At 40.2% G+C, this 17922-nt stretch overlaps 1 protein-coding gene across 4 annotated transcripts in view; it reads left to right on the forward strand.

Annotated features, from left to right (window-relative positions):
• The window catches only part of LOC110106283 (protein PHOSPHATE STARVATION RESPONSE 3), a 34742-nt gene that overhangs the window by 5962 nt on the left and 10858 nt on the right, over positions 1-17922 (forward strand). For 2 of the 4 annotated variants that reach the window (XM_020836122.2, XM_020836124.2), the window contains exons 2-5: positions 3679-4344; positions 6507-6720; positions 6799-6875; positions 6969-7008. In XM_020836122.2, coding sequence (XP_020691781.1) covers positions 3961-4344; positions 6507-6720; positions 6799-6875; positions 6969-7008 — 715 coding nt within the window. In that variant the 5' untranslated portion in view covers positions 3679-3960. The remainder of the gene's footprint in view (positions 1-3678; positions 4345-6506; positions 6721-6798; positions 6876-6968; positions 7009-17922) is intronic. The other 2 variants (XM_020836123.2, XM_028697881.1) reach the window with 2 other exon arrangements.

Consider the following 17922-nt stretch of genomic DNA (forward strand, 5'->3'; position numbering starts at 1 on the left):
AGCCCCAACTTCATCCCGCAGTAAATCCAAGGGAGCCAACCCGCCGGCCTTCCTCTTGGTCGCCGGCCACCTTCCGGCACCACCTCCTCCACAACCCCAACCGCCGGCCACCTTCCCCATTCCCCACTTAATCAAATTTTGAAAATTCAAAATTGATTGAGTTCCAAAATTTCCTAATTTGTCAAAGCCAAATTAGGAAAGTTTTCAAATTCAAAACAATTTGAAATTCAAATTGAAAAGGATCTCATAATCTAGCTTCCTAATGCATACGTGCTAATTTGGAAGGCTCATAAATTGCTCCCACACCTCCTCTCCCTCTCTTGAAACCGCCGGCCCCATGAGGGTTTCTCCCCTCTTTGAATGCTTCATTAATTCTCCAATTAAAGCATTCATGGCCACCCATTTGAATTCAAATTTCAAAATAAAATTTCCCGCAGCTGTTGGCTGATTTTTCCTTCCCAAATCCCTTCCAAAACTCCAGGAAAATTGCTGCCCAACATCTCAATTTGCTGTTTGGAAATTCCTGCAGCAGCCCACCGACGTCCAGCCATCCCGGGAGCGATAATTGCTGTCCAGATCTTAGGGACTGCCCTTCTTCCTGTCTAGAAGTTTCCCTGAGCACAATAGGTTGCTATCTTGTTGACCACAACAAACTAGGGTGCTGTCCAGCCGTCCATAACCAGTCCTAGCTGCTGTCATGAGGAGATCTAGTGTCGTCCAGCCGCCTAAAGAGACTCCCATTGCTGTTGAGTGGTTCCAGAAGTTTGAAGGCTGATGCCCCTTCATTCCAGCCATCGTCATAGCTTCATAACTCCTTTTTTTTTGGGTAAACTCTTCACTCACTCTCTATCTTCTAAGTTTACTCTACTCGTGGTTATAATTTGATTCACAAAGCGCATGTTTTATCGCCTCCGCTAAACCTAGTATTTGAATGGGTTGTGAGAGAGACCCTTCATAATACTAATCTTATTGTTAGCATTGTAATTTCTCGTTGAAACCACTCATGTATGCAAAGTAAGACTTAGTTGACTATTTAATGATCTCAACCTCTCACATGTGTTTAGACCTAAGCTATTTTATCACCTTAATGTTATCTTATCGTTTACATCAATAGAGGATTTTGCTTAACATTGCTCTCTAAAATTTACAAGTGCAAACTTCCTTAAGCAAGTCATTTTCGCATGTATTGTTTCACATCACAAACAATAGTAGATTTTTTGTACTTTTATTTAAAATGAACTATATGTGGTAGTTGCCCTTTTTGTGTATTGGATGATGATATTACAAGAAGGTTTACAAAATTTTATTTTGATATTAATTTTTGTGCTGATAGATGTAATTTAAAAACTTTGTTTAATTTGTCCGTTCTCTCCTTGCCAGGTCATGACAATATTGTTAGAAGAAAAATTGAATGATAATTGGCATTCACTTCTTACCTAAATTTAGGTTTCAAAATAAAAAGCATAAAAACCCTGATGCAGGACTAAAATGTTTTAATTGCATGCGTTAAGAATTTGCACGATTTCTTGAATAAAACAATTAGGATTAAAACTTTTAGCAGCCCAAAACGACAAAAGAAAACAAGAGAGGAGTGCCTATGTTTAGGCTAAGCTGCTTGCCAAATGCTTGATTTATCAAAATAACGTAGAATATCAATAACATGCTAATTAAGTAGCTTTGAAACAAAATTCCTATGCTAACAATGAGATAGAAGCATAGAGACCAAACTCAAGTCCTACGATTACTAGGCTTGGCAAAAATAGGTGAATAAGATCTTCATGAATCAATCAAATCACAAGAGCAAGTTAGACAATGAAGATACAAGAGAAGGAAGATTGGTAAACCTTTATCACGGTTGGGTTGCAATCCTCCACTGAACGGTGCCAAGTTGCTCTTCTATAGCTTCGACAAGAGTATCTAGAATGCGATCCACGTATTCCTCGATGTTGTCGATATTCGGATTGACGTCAAAGAACGTTGAATGAAGCTGAATGTGCACGAAACCTTGCTCGTCGTAGGCAAGGTCGTAGTCAAGGTCGGGATCGGCCATGCATCACGTCGAAGGAGGGATGTGTTGTAGACGACGTCCCTTTTCTTTTGTCTTCCTCAAGAATTTTTCCTTGAAAGAAAACGTTCTTTCAAGCTTTCAAATGTTGGAGAAAGGTTGAAGGAAATCCTTTGTCAAAATTGTTGTGGAGAACCTTGCTTAGGATGCAAAGGGGAAAGGATTTAATGTGGGGGAGGAAAATTTGAAAGAGAGAGAAGGGGCGGATAGGAGAGAGGGCTGGCGGTATTGGGGAGGTTAGGGAATTTTTTTCCAAATCTTAATATTTGACTTTGGAAGAAATAAAGAGGTGTAGGGGATTAGGAAATTTTGGCCAAGGTGAGAGGGGGAAGTGTTTGGAAATATTTCTAAGAGAGTCAATTGGATTTAGGAAATAAATTCTTTTGGAAACCCATAGGGGGCCGGCGGCATGGAGAAAGAGAGAGAGGGATTTGGGAAATAAAACCAAGCCTTCTTAAATTGAATTATTAAATTCGGAAGGGCTTAATTAATTCCCAATTAATTTTAAAATTCAATGGGGTGAAATTTGACAACTTTCCTAAAATAGGATTTGCATTTTAGGTAATAATTTGAATTTGCAAATTAATTGAGTTACCTAAAATATTAAAACCCAATTTGGAAGGAAATAATGGCAAGCATTGATGGAGGGAATCCAAAGTGGAGCAAGGGGCTGACGGCTTGGTGGGTGAACGATGGGTGGGGTGGGGAGAAGTGGTCGGGTGAGGGTGGAAGTGGAGTTGGGTCTAACCAATGGAGTGGGGAAGCTGTATGGTGGCCATCGACTTAAGGAGATGGGGAGGAGCTCTAGGCCGCCGTCTAGTTGAGGGAGAATGAGGTGAGAAAAAGGTAGAGAAGGTAGAACCACGAACTCGACCGTGGTGGTTTATCCGATTTTCCTCTCCTAGGGATTTATCTCTCAAACACTCTCAAGATCTCACAAAGAAATCTAGCCAGGGGGAAAATTTTATCAATCATTCATTAACTATAAAATAAGAACATAAGGGCTATAAATAGCCTCGTACAAAAGGACTTAAAGATAAAATACGACATTGCCCTTAGGACTTACATACAACCTCTCTTTAGTGAGGGGTAAAACGAGAAAAATAAATACAACATAAATAACAAATAACATAATAGAACAAATACATGAAATGACTCAAAAATACATCGACTCGATCGTGGCCGTAGATCGACGGCCACGCCTCTGATATACTTTCCATGCTCTGATGTCCCCATCAAAAGTCACTTTCACTTTCTATCTCCTTTCTGTTAAACACACAATTGAACTTATTTGCTAAGCCGTGTATCAACCACTTTAGTCCGAACAAACACTTGTATTTCAAAATACCTCAGTCCTAAGTGTTTAGGATATCTAGGATAGAATATCAGTTCTTAACAATGAACTCAGTGTCTTTGGTTCTTGGACACTTGTGGATTTTGCATAAAATTGTATTTGTTTTCATTTATCACTTTCTCAAGTTTCCATGTGAAACTTGTTTGAAGCTCTTGTCATGCATACAATCTCTTAGTCGTATATATGATAATTTCATTTTTATGCATATTTAAACTAAACATCTTCTTTCATTATAATTATTCAATTTGAAATGCTGCAGCGTTGGATAAAAATGGATTAGTCTTTGCATCCTTAATCCTACAACTTTTTAGGTGGACAAGGCTGGAAATAATGAACACCATGAATATGATTGGTGGCATGAGTGAAACGGAGGAATTTGCCAGGCAGAATTTGAACCTATCAATTTGTGCCATCTTCTACTCTTGAACTCTTTAAATGTTTAGCAGACTGCAAGGTCTTCAGATGCAATTTCTCATATGCTCACCTCTCATATTGCCTTCTAAGTTACGCAGGCTTTCCTTGTCAACTTAAACAATCGAGTATGGACTCTGCACCGCAGACACCTCCCTCTTCCATGTCTCATCCTCAAAAATCGGAATATGCATTTTCTCGAACTTCTACATTCTGTACCAAATTATATTCTTCAAATTCAACTAACTCAGAAACCTGCGGGCTACTGAATAATTTGCCTTTCCACGCTCAACATCCCAAATCTGGTCAAGAGGGGGTGAATAACATGCCCAAACACTCAGATGATCTCACGAAGGAATTCCTTAATCTTTCAGGAGAAATTTCAGGTGATAGAATTCACGATGGAAATCACAACAGTAGTAACATGTCACTGATGGAGCAGATGGATTTACAGATTTTGTCCGAGCAACTTGGAATAGCTATCACAGACAATGGGGATTGCCCTTCCTTAGATGTAAGAACATCTGCATATACTATTTCTATCTTTATAATTTTTTTTTTGGTAATCCCAGCTTTGACATATACTTGAAGCAGGTTCCCCAGCCCAAGTTAATTTCTGAAAAACTTGGTCATAGTCAGGGGTAGAATTAGCCTTAATTCTTAGAGGGGGCAAACTCATAATATATATATATTAATATATAAGATCCTAAGCTTCTTCATGAAGGTAGAGCAATTTGGATGATTTAAGCTTTTGTTTGGGTCAGCTTTCTCGCTACTTTCTAAGCAATTTTTTAATAAAAAAATATCTAAATCTAAAAAAAATTTGTAGCAAAAAGCTGCTTTAAAAATGCTAAGAAAGCTGTGTTCCGAACAAAGCATTGGGATAGCTTTCTTAATTCTTAATGTTTTATGAAGCATTTTTTTTAGTATAAAAATGTTTAATTCACAAAAATTTTATACTAAAAAATTACTTTATAAAATAACAAGAAAGCTGTCCCAAACGAATTCTTAGGCTTCATTTGGGACGAAATTTTTTTTGTTTTTAAAAATAGAGTTTTAGTACAAAAATTAAAAATTTTATACTAAAACTCTATTTTAAGAATCAATAAAAAAATAGTCCCAAAAGAAATCCTACTCCAATAAGGAAAGAGAAATTATCGTATTTCAAAAGAAAAAAAAAATCCCTTTTTAGAACTGCTTCGCATTCAACATTATAGGACTATTCTTTGCCATGTTGCGATGCTGAATGCAATAATTTTTTTATAATAAATGTTAGCACTTTTCTTATCTAAATTACATCAAATTTATACTTAATAAAATACGGACTTAGGTTGAGACTGAGAAGTCTGTTTGCCTTGCCCCAATTCGAATGCGCCAAAACTATAAATTTAATCATTCGCTTAACTTTTAAAAAGAAAAGTAAAAAATGAGATGGAATGAAGACTAACGTGGTTGAGGATTGGGAGCTTTTGTTTCTTTTCCATTGGCTAGTGGTCCATCCAACACAGTTCCCCATTATAAATTTCCCAAACTGTCCCCATTATAAATTGCCCCCCCGGGCATAAGGCAGTTCCACCTTGGTCATAGTATTACTTCATTCTTTCTAGTCAATATTATTTTTAAATATTGTCTTTGGATATTAAAAGAAAATTAGTTTGTTGTCCTTAAGCTTCATTTTGGCTAAAGATATATGTGGCTAAATTTGTTTTTTTGTTTGTTTGTATGTCAAAGACAATGAGTTATATTAGTTTGTCAACATAAATGCTTTCTCCTTCTATACATCTACATCAATTTTAGTTTATTGTATGATCTCTTTCTCACACTCTCTCCTAGACATACTTCACCCTTCATCTTTTATTTGCATATCACATAACTCCTTTCCTTTATTTCCCACTTCCTCGCACTCAATCTCTTTTTATCTACTGATCTATCTATTTTCCCACTCTCCCCCTTCTTTACACAAGTCTTCCTCCCTCCCTCTCTCTCTCTTCTCTCTCTCTCTCTCTCATATTTCCCTATGCAACAGACAACTCTCTTTCTCTCTCGTCTTCACTCTTATTTAATCTTTTTTTTTTGTTTAATGATCTATCTATCAATCCAGTCTTTAGTCCTTCCCTCAATCTATCCTACGTCCATCACTCCATCTTTGTCTCATCTCTTTCTCTCTCCCTGTTTATATATTTTGTTCTCTCGTTGTCTGTCCCACTTCTCTCCTTCCTCCATCCCAGTTTCCCTTTCTAATATACTCTGTGTCATATACATAGCCCTCCATTTATCCTGCTATCTCCATCCCTCCATCATGCAGACTCTATAGTTCTCATGCAATATGCACCCTCTCTCTCTCTCTCTCTCTCTCTCTCTCTCTCTCTCTCTCTCTCTCTCTCTCTCTCTCTTCATTCCTTTGATAACGTGCTCCCTCAACTATTACAACTCGCTTTCTAACATTAACTCTCCCTATCACTTATACAATATGCACCTAACCTTTCTCTCCTCTCTCCACTTACTCATGCACTTTCTATTTCTTGTTCGATATACTCTCTTTCTCCTTTTCCATTTCTTCAAGAATCTTTCTCACTTTCTCTATTTCTCTTATGCAAATCTCATATGACTCGCTTTACCATCTCTTATACCTTTTGCATCTCTTATGCAAAGCTAACGTGCTAATTTCTCATTCAGGATATATATGAGACACCTCAGAGTTCTGGCTTTCCATCATTCCAATCCGGTTTCTTACAGGCACATGAAAAACTGAGCACTCCAGCTAAAGTTAGAACTCATTCTAGTTACTCAACTTCTGGATCATTATCTATTGTTAAACCAAGATTGAGGTGGACTCTTGAACTCCATGAGCGTTTTGTTGATGCAGTTAACAAGCTTGATGGACCTGAGAGTAAGTGCAATGTCAGATAAGTTGCAGTAAATTATGGAACTCCTACTTAACTTGAATGTCTCTCAATCACTGAATCAGAGGCAACTCCAAAAGGTGTTTTGATGCTTATGAATACTGAAGGCTTGACCATTTATCACATAAAAAGTCATTTGCAGGTAGTAACTGAATCTTTGGTTTGACAAGCAATCTATTTCCTTACTGGGAATCACCAATTTCTGAACTAAACATATCTTCAATTTTTCATGCAGAAATATCGACTTGCCAAGTTTCTTCCAGATACTATAGAAGGTGATTACCTCTGATATATGTCAGAAACTTAACGTTCTAAAGAAAAAAAATATTTTAGTATAATATTTTTGTTTGTGGTAAAACTAAAAGCGACTTGCTTATTTGTCAGGCAATTAGCTTGGTTTTTTAGTGTTTTGATTGTTTTGGAGATATTCATACCATGATGCCATGTCATCTCATAGACCCGTTTAGCCGGATGGATACACTTCAACATCATTGAAATTCTTTTATATGAATTGGCTGCTAAATCTATGTGTTAGGAAAGAGATGTAGAAGAGAAGAAGAGAGACAAGATGGTGGATTGCTTGCTTGATTCAATTGATCAAAACTTACCTCCTATAAATAGACTGTTACAAAGATGAAAAATAAGAAAGAAATGTATACATCCTAACAAGAACCAAATCTGAAATATTACAGCAGATATACTCGAAAAAATACAAATTATAAAATCCCAAGGAATTAGCCCCCGAAAGCCCCACGCCAGTTTCCTTCCATTTCAGCGTAGCCTGCATCTTTCCATGTGGAGAAAATAGCTAGATTTGCCATCTAGGGAAGCTCTGCTAGCCACTTTTTAAATGGGAGGACGATTCGCTTATTGCGCTTAATTGCTTCAACAAAGTGTCTTGAAACCACTAGCCATCCTGCCATTTATATTCTTGATTTATATCTAGAGAAAACTCAAGTATGTAAGAAGGTAAATATAATTTATAATTTCCTTTTTTTGTAGTGTGCAGAAGCTGATATTTAGAACTTCCTCTCAAGCTGGTTTGTACACATCATACAAGCTAAGTTTGTCAATCATTTTTTCAAATAAAGGACTTGTCAAACCTTTGTTCAAGATGTCATCGGTTTGATTGGAGGATGAAATATATAAAACACAATCTTTTTGAGTTTTTTTTTCTTTAATAGGCGTCAATCTACCTCCGCATGTTTAGTTCAATCATGATAGACAAGGTTGTGTGCTTTACTAATAGCAATTTTATTGTCATAGTATAAGATCATAGAAATCCTGACGCTCGCTTGAAGTTCTTTTTGATGTAGCTTAATCCTATTAGCCAATAATCTAAGGTCAACTTTTGCACTACTCAATACCAAGGCATTTTATTTTTCATTTATCTAGGTTATTAGATTAACCCATACAGAAGTACAATGTCCTGATATAGATCTCTTATCAACTATAGAGAATCCACAATCATTGTCACTATAGGTTTCTTTTGGTCGATATTCCCCCTTTTTTTTTCTAAGATTAGCTCTCTTCATGGGTACTTGAGTATTTTTCTGACACCACTTATGTGTTTTTTGTATGGTGCATGCATGACTTATAATTCCAACAAAGGTGATGTCAGGTATGGTAGGATAAAATATAATATCTTTCCTTATTTATTGGAGTACCAATGCTTGGGTCATCTAATTTTGGGTTAGGATCAGTTGGAGTGTTAACAAGTTTGCTTCCCATCGTATGAGTTTCTTTTAAGAGATCTAGATTTTTCTAACAATTTTCATTCGTAGCAAGTATGGGATAGTGAATCTATAGGGTGGAGAGATACTTTGCAGTGAATGGGCTGACGAAGGAAAAGAGACTCACGGCTGCGGCTTTATGCTTGGAAGGGAAGGCCTTGTCTTGGTATCAGTGGAGAGACATGAGAAGACCAATTCGATCGTGAAGGGAGTTCAAAGATAGTTTGTTAGAACATTTTCGAACCAGTAGGGAAGGAGATATCTACAAGCAGTTCTTTGCTCTTGTTCAGGAAGGGAAAGTGATGGATTATTGGTTTGAGGTTTGAGTACCTTTCTAGCGAATTGTGAAGGCTTTTTGAGACAGCGTTTGAGGAGAATTTTATGAAGGGACTCGAGCCAAAGAGCATGGCTGCTCGAAGGTTGGGCGAGGCTATGGAGTTAGCCCAGTTGGTGGAAGAATTGCCAATTTTGGTTTGACAAATGATACCATTTAGGTGCTCAGTATTTTTTCTTCCTCGAACCACCTGAAGCGTGTTAGCATAAGCACCTTCAGTTATTATGTATTTTCCTTTCTGCCGTTATTATTTTTATATATACTTCCCTGTACTGCATTAATGAATACGAAATCTTCTTTTCCTCAATTCTGTTTCTTCTCTCTCTGTTCTCCGTCTAAGGAGCTCTGGCTTGAGTTCTTGCATGGTATCAGAGCTAGCCATGGGAGATCAAGATTCGGCCAACTCCCTTCCTCCTTCCTCCTCCCCCACTATGTCTGATTCTCCCGTCACCGACCTAGCTATACCTCCTGCCCTCAAGTTTCTTGTTTCGAATATCAAGAATCTTGCTCCGCATCATCTCACGGTGGACAATTATGCGATTTGGCGGGCACAAATTCTTCAGCAGTTCACGGCCAACGGGTTCGCCGAACATCTTACCGGCAAAATTACTCCTCCGACCAATGTTGCTTCCACTGACTACGCCCGCTGGTGTCTTGCGGATAACAACCTTATATCCGCCCTCTTTTCCACCATTTCTCAATCCATCCTACCCTACATTCTTTCCTCCTCAACCACGCATGAAGCCTGGATGATTCTTGAATGGCGTCTCCAACCCACTTGCTGCTCTCGTGTCATCCAACTCAAGAATCAACTTCATCACATTCAACTGAAAGGTCAGACGATGCAACAATACCTCACTCAAATTAAAACCATCATTGACAGCATCGCTGCCTCCGGATCCAAAATCGATCCGGAGGACATTATTCACTACATTCTTAACGGTCTTCCATCCACTTACAACTCCTTCAAGACCGCTATTCCCACTTCTCTTCTACCCATTGAACTCGACACCTTCTACTCCCTCCTCTACAGTGAAGAGATCAATCTTCATCAAGAGAACCTTAAAGAACACATAACCAGCTCGCAAACGACGGCACTATACGCCCCCTCCACCAGCCAATCTCGTAATCGCACCCAAAAACGGTTCTTTAAATCCAAGAACCCCTCGACGGTCTCCAGCTACTCAGATCAAAGCATTTATAGCCTTTGTGAATCTACATTCCCTTATAAATCCATAAATCAACCTAACACTGCCACTGAATCCCCACAAAACATTTCTGTTTCACCCTTTCTTCTTGTCCCTACCTTATCCACCACAATCCCCACTACTTCTCCACTTCCCATTACTCCAACGTCTCATACTACTCACTCTACATCTCACAAACAATCTACATCTCCCTCACCAAATACCACGGCTACAACCACAACCTTACCAATCTCTCTAGCACCCTCTCCTCCCAGATCGCTACCCACACGACCCCTTCACCAAATGCAGACTCGCCTCAAATCCAGAATTACTAAACCTAAGCAAATCTTCAATCTCCTTAGTCACACCACACCTTCCACAACTCCGGCTACTTACAACCAAGCGGCCAAAATTGCTCACTGGCGTAAAGCAATGCTTGATGAATATACAGCTCTTCAGCAAAACATCACTTGGTCTCTTTTTCCCAATCCACCAGACAAACTGATCCTCGACTGCAAGTGGACTTACAAAACAAAAATTCTCCCTTACGGTCAGATCGATCGCTATAAAGCTCGTCTCATCGCTCTCGGCTACGATCAGGAGTTCGGCATAAACTATACCGAGACCTTCAGTCCCTTTGTAAAAATGCCAACTATTCGCATACTGCTCACTCTTTCCCTTCAAGCCAATGCTCCAGCTTGACGTCTCCAATGCTTTTCTGCACGGAGATCTTCTCGACGACATCTACATGCGCCAACCTCCCAAATTTGATGACCCTAACAATCCCACCTTCGTCTGCAAGCTCCACAAATCCCTCTAAGGACTCAAGCAAGCACCACGCCAATGGTTTCAGAAATTCACTAACTTACTTCAAACCAAACGATTCGGGTTTAGTCATTCTGATCCCTCTCTTCTTCTATTTCATCAAAACAACACTCGCATTTACATACTTATTTATGTTGACGATATATTTGTTACAGGTAACGATCAGTCAGCCATTCAACATCTCCTTACGCAGCTACACACTCAATTCGCACTCAAGCAATTAGGCCAAATATCCCTCTTTCTCGGCATTCAAGTGCTCAAGACTCTCACCGGGTACTTCCTCACTCAACGTCACTACGCCAACAGAATACTTGAGGACGCCGGCTTCATTGAATGCAAAGCAGCACCATCCCCAGCCACACCGAAGTCCAAACATTCTCCAACAAATCCGCAGCCATTCCATGACCCAACTCTGATGGGGACATCATCAGCGATTTCGACACATGTACCTTCAGGAGATGCCGGAGATCGACGGTCACGATCATGATTTGTATTTTCATCATTTATGTAGTAGTTTATTTTATTTTATGATTTTTTTGTTTTCACCCTTATGGGTATTTGGTAGCTATTATAGCCCAAGGGGCATTTTAGTACTTTACTTTCTTTGTCATTTTGAGGCCTATTTATATGGCCCTTTTCTCATGTAATAGTTAGTTTTTGATGAATGAAAAATATTTTTCACTTATGATCTCTTTGTGAGTTCACCCTCCTCTCTCTCAAATCTCTTAGTGAGTTTTGAGAAGAGCTAGATCTCTTTGTGAGTTCTAGATCTTCTTCCAATTTTCTTTATGATCAAGTAGTGTGAGAACTCAAGGAAATTTCATCCGGATTATACAACCCAGCTCACCCAGCAATCCCGCCTCCCACCCTGTTCTGCAGCTGGCTCCATTGGCCGCCAGCTTCATTGGCCCTCCAGGCCTTTGGCCGCAACCCTGCACTCGTCCCAGCAGCCTGGTGCTCTCCCCGTGCAGCCACCTCTCTACCGCCTCCCAACCTCACGGCTAACAGCCAAGCCGTGAGCCCCCAGCCCACCGTTGCCTTGCAGCCCCCCCTTGCCACCGAATCTCCTGGCTTTCGCCAAGCTTTTGAATTCCAAATCCTGGCGTGTTAATTAACTGCCTAATTAGGAATCCCTCTTAAGGCAAGGCAGTTAATGACATTTCGAGCTATTTGAAATTTGAATTCGTTTCCCTCTCATCAAAGGAAGAATACGTAATGCCTACGTACTGGACCTCTCTTGAGGCCTAACATGAATCCTACATTTAATATAGAAGACCTGTTAGCCTTTGAGACCCGAATCTTAACCCCAAAATCCACTTTTAAATTAGCCTTGTGTGACCCCCTGGTGAGATCCCCCAGCCTAGCTCCACTCCCCAACTTACCTCACTCATCGATAAGCGGAGAAGGTCGAAGTAATACTAGATGATGAGGTCATTTCCCAAAGGAAAGTGGGCAACCGAGATAACCGAGTTCATTGGATAGGGCCACCGGAGATAGAGGATACTTGGATTGCAGGGACGAGCTACAGAGCCTACGCAGATCTACTAGAGTTTACGAGGGCTCCATAGATATTTACTCGACGGGGTCGAGTTTTCTCCCACCTGGGGAGAAATGATGAGGACATCGTCAGCATTTTCGACGCCGGAGATCGACGGCCACGAGCATGACTTGTATTTTGTCATATTTATGTAGTAGCGTATTTGTTTTGATGTTTTTCCACTTTTGCCCTTATGGGCATTTAGTCGCTTATGTAGCCCGGAAGGGCATTTGTGTCATTTCTTATTTTTTCATTTTGGCCTATTTTATATGAGGCCTCATGCATTGTAATTTCAGTTTGATGAATGAAAAAATATTTTCCAGCCTCTATGAATCGTTTCTGCTTTACTTTGCTGTCCAGAAAAAAATTTCTGCATGTTAAGCTTCTTAAGCAAGCATAGTTCATTACATAAGTGTTGTCTTAGCCATTCCAACTCACCTAAGTGTTTAGGCCACTAACTACATTTGAAAACTTTGCTGTCCAGCACTTTTCCTGCACCATTTAGGGACTTTTAGGTGCCCTCAAACCCTTGTTAAGTTGCTGCCCCCCACTCTACACTCAACCCTAAACGCTTCGACAACTTACGCCATTGTGGGTTGCTGTCCACCGCATTCCAACAGCATATAGAGGCCTTAGGACCATCTTACCCTAGCGTTTAGGTGCTGCCCACATCCCAAAATCCATCCTTTACACCTAGACTTCTTCACCAACTATTGTGGTTTGCTGTCCAAACATTTGCTGCACCCAATAGTGAGTCTAAGTGAGCCTAACTTGGTGTCTAAGTGATGTATCATGCGCCCATTCTTCTTTAAGCTTCACTTAGCACTTTCCAATGGACTCGATAGGATTTCAAAAGAGGTTAGACGACCTAGTTAATCTTGTAGGCTCGCTAACAAAAACCACCAATGAGGAACTTGCTGACTCTCCCCACTCTAGGTACGTGACCCAGTCGGTCAATCATGTTAGTCGAAGGATGCCCCACTCAACTTCTCAACTTAGACCTGATCCTAGACAGCAAAGACCTCACTTAGAGTCACCTTACCGTTTATCTACCTTTGATGGTTTCTCGGACCCTTACTACTTTAGGGAATGAGCTAAACAACTAGATGACTATTTTGAATCATGTCATATCCTTGAACCCAACCAAATTAGCATCGCTAAGTCTCACCTTAAATATCGAGCTCTTCAATTTTGGATGAAATTGGAAGATCATAAAGAGTCTCGTGGTGAGTACCCTACTTGGAAAGACATGAGGAGAGAACTTAATTTAAAATATCAACCCTCTACTAGTGGCCATTATCTAGAGCACCACCCTACCCCTTTTGTTGGATCAACCCGTGGACATAACTGTGGTCGAGACCACCCACCCATTAGTAACATCAGGGTTGCCGCCCCACCCTTTGGGTCGTCACTTAACCTAGATGGCCGACCCGCTACTGAGTCTTCTGTTGGACAATTCTCTTATGAGTCCCCACCTGGACCTACTTCTAGCCAGCTCAGTCAACCTTTAGCCTCCTCAGTCTGTGACCCTACAAGTGTTATTTTAATAAAGGAGTACAATAAAAAGAAGAAATCTACTGAACCTGAATACATCCATTTTGTGGATACTATCGATAACGAGGACTTCTTTGAGGATGAGACTGAAGTGATTGAGTTAGACCCCCTGCCGGACTTAAACCCTGATTTAGGAGGTCTAGAACCTTTTAACCTCGAGACCTTAGCCCCTCTTGAGTCTAATATCATTAACGATATCCCTTTGGATAAGGTCTGCCTAGACAATATTGATTTGATCCCGAAAGAGATTGATCTGACCTTGAACACAATGAAATTAAAATAGGAAGATTCTAATTTAATTACTGAGATGAATTCGGATAACTCTGATTTAATTTTGGATAGTTCTGATGGCGACTTAGCTAATCTCAAGTTGAATGTAAGTCAATCAAATTTGTCACATGATTCAAGTGAAACGGAACCTACGGATCTTAGGATTAACATCAAACCTGATTTTACTTTGGAAGACAGTACCTTAAGTCTGAAATCCTTTGAGCCTAATTTGAATAATGAGCTTCCTTTTGTTTCATTAGAATCTAACTTTGGAGCTGCTCCTTTGGATTTATATTTGACTACACGTGTCATTCCAGATTTCTCTCTTACTGTTGTACCCACAGATGTCCTAGGAACTTTTTCCCATCTTATAAGTCCAATGCCGGCAGACGAATCTTTGGGATATCCCCTTATGGATGTGAGTCAGGACCAATCATCCTATTTTATTCCTGATTCCTACTTTTTGCCTGTTATAGCCTCGCCCTACCATGATGAGGACCATCTCTGTCCTAGTTGGATTAATCTGTTCAATTACGCTACTCCCAGTACGAGACTACCTATGAGTTTAACTGAGACTTCCCATAGAAGTACCCTGGTAGCTAAGAACGTCTTCATCACTCCTTCTACACCAGTTCCCTTAGACCGAACACTTTAGACCTCTTTTATGACTCATCCATCTGTTCTAGTATCGTGTTCGTGTGAGTTAGTATGTTGTGTGAGTGTTGTAGTCTGTTGTCTTCCTATTTTGTCTTTTGTTTTAAACTTTTGTAAGCTCATGAGTCTTGTCATTTATCATGCACACCCGATCTCTTGCATTTGCATCTGCATTTCACCTTTAGGAGTTACTCAACGAAATTAAAAGGAAAATTGAACAAACTAACATCCATCTTAAAATTATTGCTGATAACAAAAGATGGTCCAAAGAATTCAAAAGTTGGAGACTTTGTGATGGTACGGGAAGCTGCATGCTCGAAACACCGAACATTTTTAAGGAAATCTCAAAGGAGAATAGTAATGCCTACGTACTGGACCTCTCTTGGGGCTTTAACATGAATCATACATTTAATATAGAAGACCTGTTAGCCTTTGAAGGACCCGAATCTTAACCCCAAAAGCCACTCTTTAAATTAGCCTTGTGTGACCCCACCTGGTGAGATCCCCCAACCTAGCTCCACTCCCCAACTTACCCTACTCACCTATAGCGGAGAAGGTCGAAGCAATACTAGATGATGAGGTCATTTCCCCAAAGGAAAGTGGGCGCCAAAGATACCGAGTTAATTGGAAAGGGACACCGGAGGTAGAGGATACTTGGATTGACAGGACGAGCTACAGAGCCTAGACCTAGATCTCCTAGAGTTGTACGAGGGCTCCATAGATATCTACTCGACGGGGTCGAGTTCTCTCCCACCTGGGGAGAATGATGGGGACATCAGCAGCGATTTCGACACATGTACCTTCAGGAGATGCCGGAGATCGACGGTCACGATCATGATTTGTATTTTCATCATTTATGTAGTAGTTTATTTTATTTTATGATTTTTCTGTTTTCACCCTTATGGGTATTTGGTAGCTATTGTAGCCCAAGGGGCATTTTAGTACTTTACTTTCTTTGTCATTTTGAGGTCTATTTATATGGCTCTTTTCTCATGTAATAGTTAGTTTTTGATGAATGAAAAATATTTTTCACTTATGATCTCTTTGTGAGTTCACCCTCCTCTCTCTCAAATCTCTTAGTGAGTTTTGAGAAGAGCTAGATCTCTTTGTGAGTTCTAGACCTTCTTCCAATTTTCTTTATGATCAAGTAGTGTGAGAACTCAAGGAAATTTCATCCGGATTATATTCATTCTGAGGTTTTCTCCCCACAACCCAACAATCCCGCCTCCCACCCTGTTCTGCAGCTGGCTCCATTGGCCCTCCAGGCCTTTGGCCGCAACCCTGCACTCGTCCCAGCAGCCTGGTGCTCTCCCCGTGCAGCCACCTCTCTACCGCCTCCCAACCTCACGGCTAACAGCCAAGCCGTGAGCCCCCAGCCCACCGTTGCCTTGCAGCCCCCCCTTGTCGCCGAATCTCCTGGCTTTGGCCAAGCCCGTGAATTCCAAATCCTGGCGTGTTAATTAACTGCCTAATTAGGAATCCCTCTTAAGGCAAGGCAGTTAATGACATTTCGACAAGTCCCCCCTCACGGTTTTCCTCCCTTCACCCTAAAATATTCTGTGTGCTCAAGCATTCCAGCCAAGGCAGCCTGCTGTCCTGCACCATTGGAGATCTAGAATTGCTGTCCAAACACTTCCAGCACCCTACAGCAGCTGTCCAAGGAGATTTGGAACATGTTTTCTTGCTTTCCAGCCTGCTAGAAGGTCTCCAAACACCGTCCGGACATTCCAGGTCGCCGAATACACCTTCAAGAAATCGCTGTCAAGAATTCCATACTCCGGCCACCTATCCAAGAACGACGATCCAAGGCTCCTTCCTCCTCGGAACGACCTCGAGTCTAAGGTGGAGACTCTTCTTCCGCTAAAGCCTAGACTAGTTGAGCGTATGGGCTCCAAAGGTGAATGTTCTCTTTATTAATTCGTGGATTCTTGTTTATTGTCGTAGCGTACAATTATTCTTTGCATTTTCTTGAATTGATTGGTTAATCGAATGTCGCTCTTCGTTGCCTAAGCGAGTTAAAACTAAGAATTCTTAGGTTCACTCTTTTATTACAAATGATAATTTTATTTTGGATTACTTTGTTCAAATTTCTCTCTATAATTTCTTAAAGTAACTCCATCGCATGTACGTTTCACATCATCTTGGTATCAGAGCATGGCTAGCATGCTTTGCTTGTGCTAGAAATTTCTAGGGAGTTAGTCATCATTTTATGGCTCATTTGCATGCGTTCCCTTGCTCATTTAATTGAATTTTTTTATGCTTTACTTTGCTGTCCAGAAAAATTTCTGCATATTTTAAGCATCTTAAGCAAGCATAGTTCATGCGTACCCTTGCTGGCTTGAGTTCTCGCAAAGCGAACATGATCATTGGATCTTCTCATTAAACTTATAAGATGTGATTTGAAGTGATGAGTGCTCCATCAAGACTCTTGAATTGATGGGTTGGCTTGGTAAAGAGGAAGAGCCCAACTTCTCTCGATCTTTGCTTGACCTGGTTAGGACACTCATGCAGCCATCGACCATTGATTAATGCGAAATCATATTTGATATAATCTTAGAAAAGAGACATATAAGAAAAGAAAATAGACAACGTGATGAAATGTTTGCTTCATTAAGTTGGCCAAAACTTGCCCTGTTAATAGAGCTTTACAAAGGTGAAAAAATAGGCAAGAAATTAACACATCTTATTCTGAAAGGAAAATTGGAATATTACTGCGGATTTAATGAAAAACTACAACGAGCAATTGATAGAATCCTTAGAAATTAGTCCTCAAGCAACCCCATGCTAGCTGCCTTCGAATCCAGCCAAATCCGTAGCTTGGCATGTGGAGAAAATAGTTGGACTTATCATCCAGGGAAGTAACGTCAGCTGGTTTTTCCACGAGAGGAAGATCCAAGAAAATGGTTGTCCTTAATTGCGCCAGCCCAGGAGCTTGAAACTGCGAAGCCCATCCGGCCATTTATTTGCTAGGTTTCTATCTAGAGAAAACTCCAAATATGTATAAGGTAATAGAATATTATATATTATATATATATATATATATATATTATATTTCCTTGAGCAGGCTGCTCGGTAGTTCACATTATACATTATAA

The sequence above is a fragment of the Dendrobium catenatum genome, unplaced genomic scaffold (assembly GCF_001605985.2).
Source record: "Dendrobium catenatum unplaced genomic scaffold, ASM160598v2 fragScaff_scaffold_1021, whole genome shotgun sequence".
Lineage (NCBI taxonomy): Eukaryota > Viridiplantae > Streptophyta > Magnoliopsida > Asparagales > Orchidaceae > Dendrobium > Dendrobium catenatum.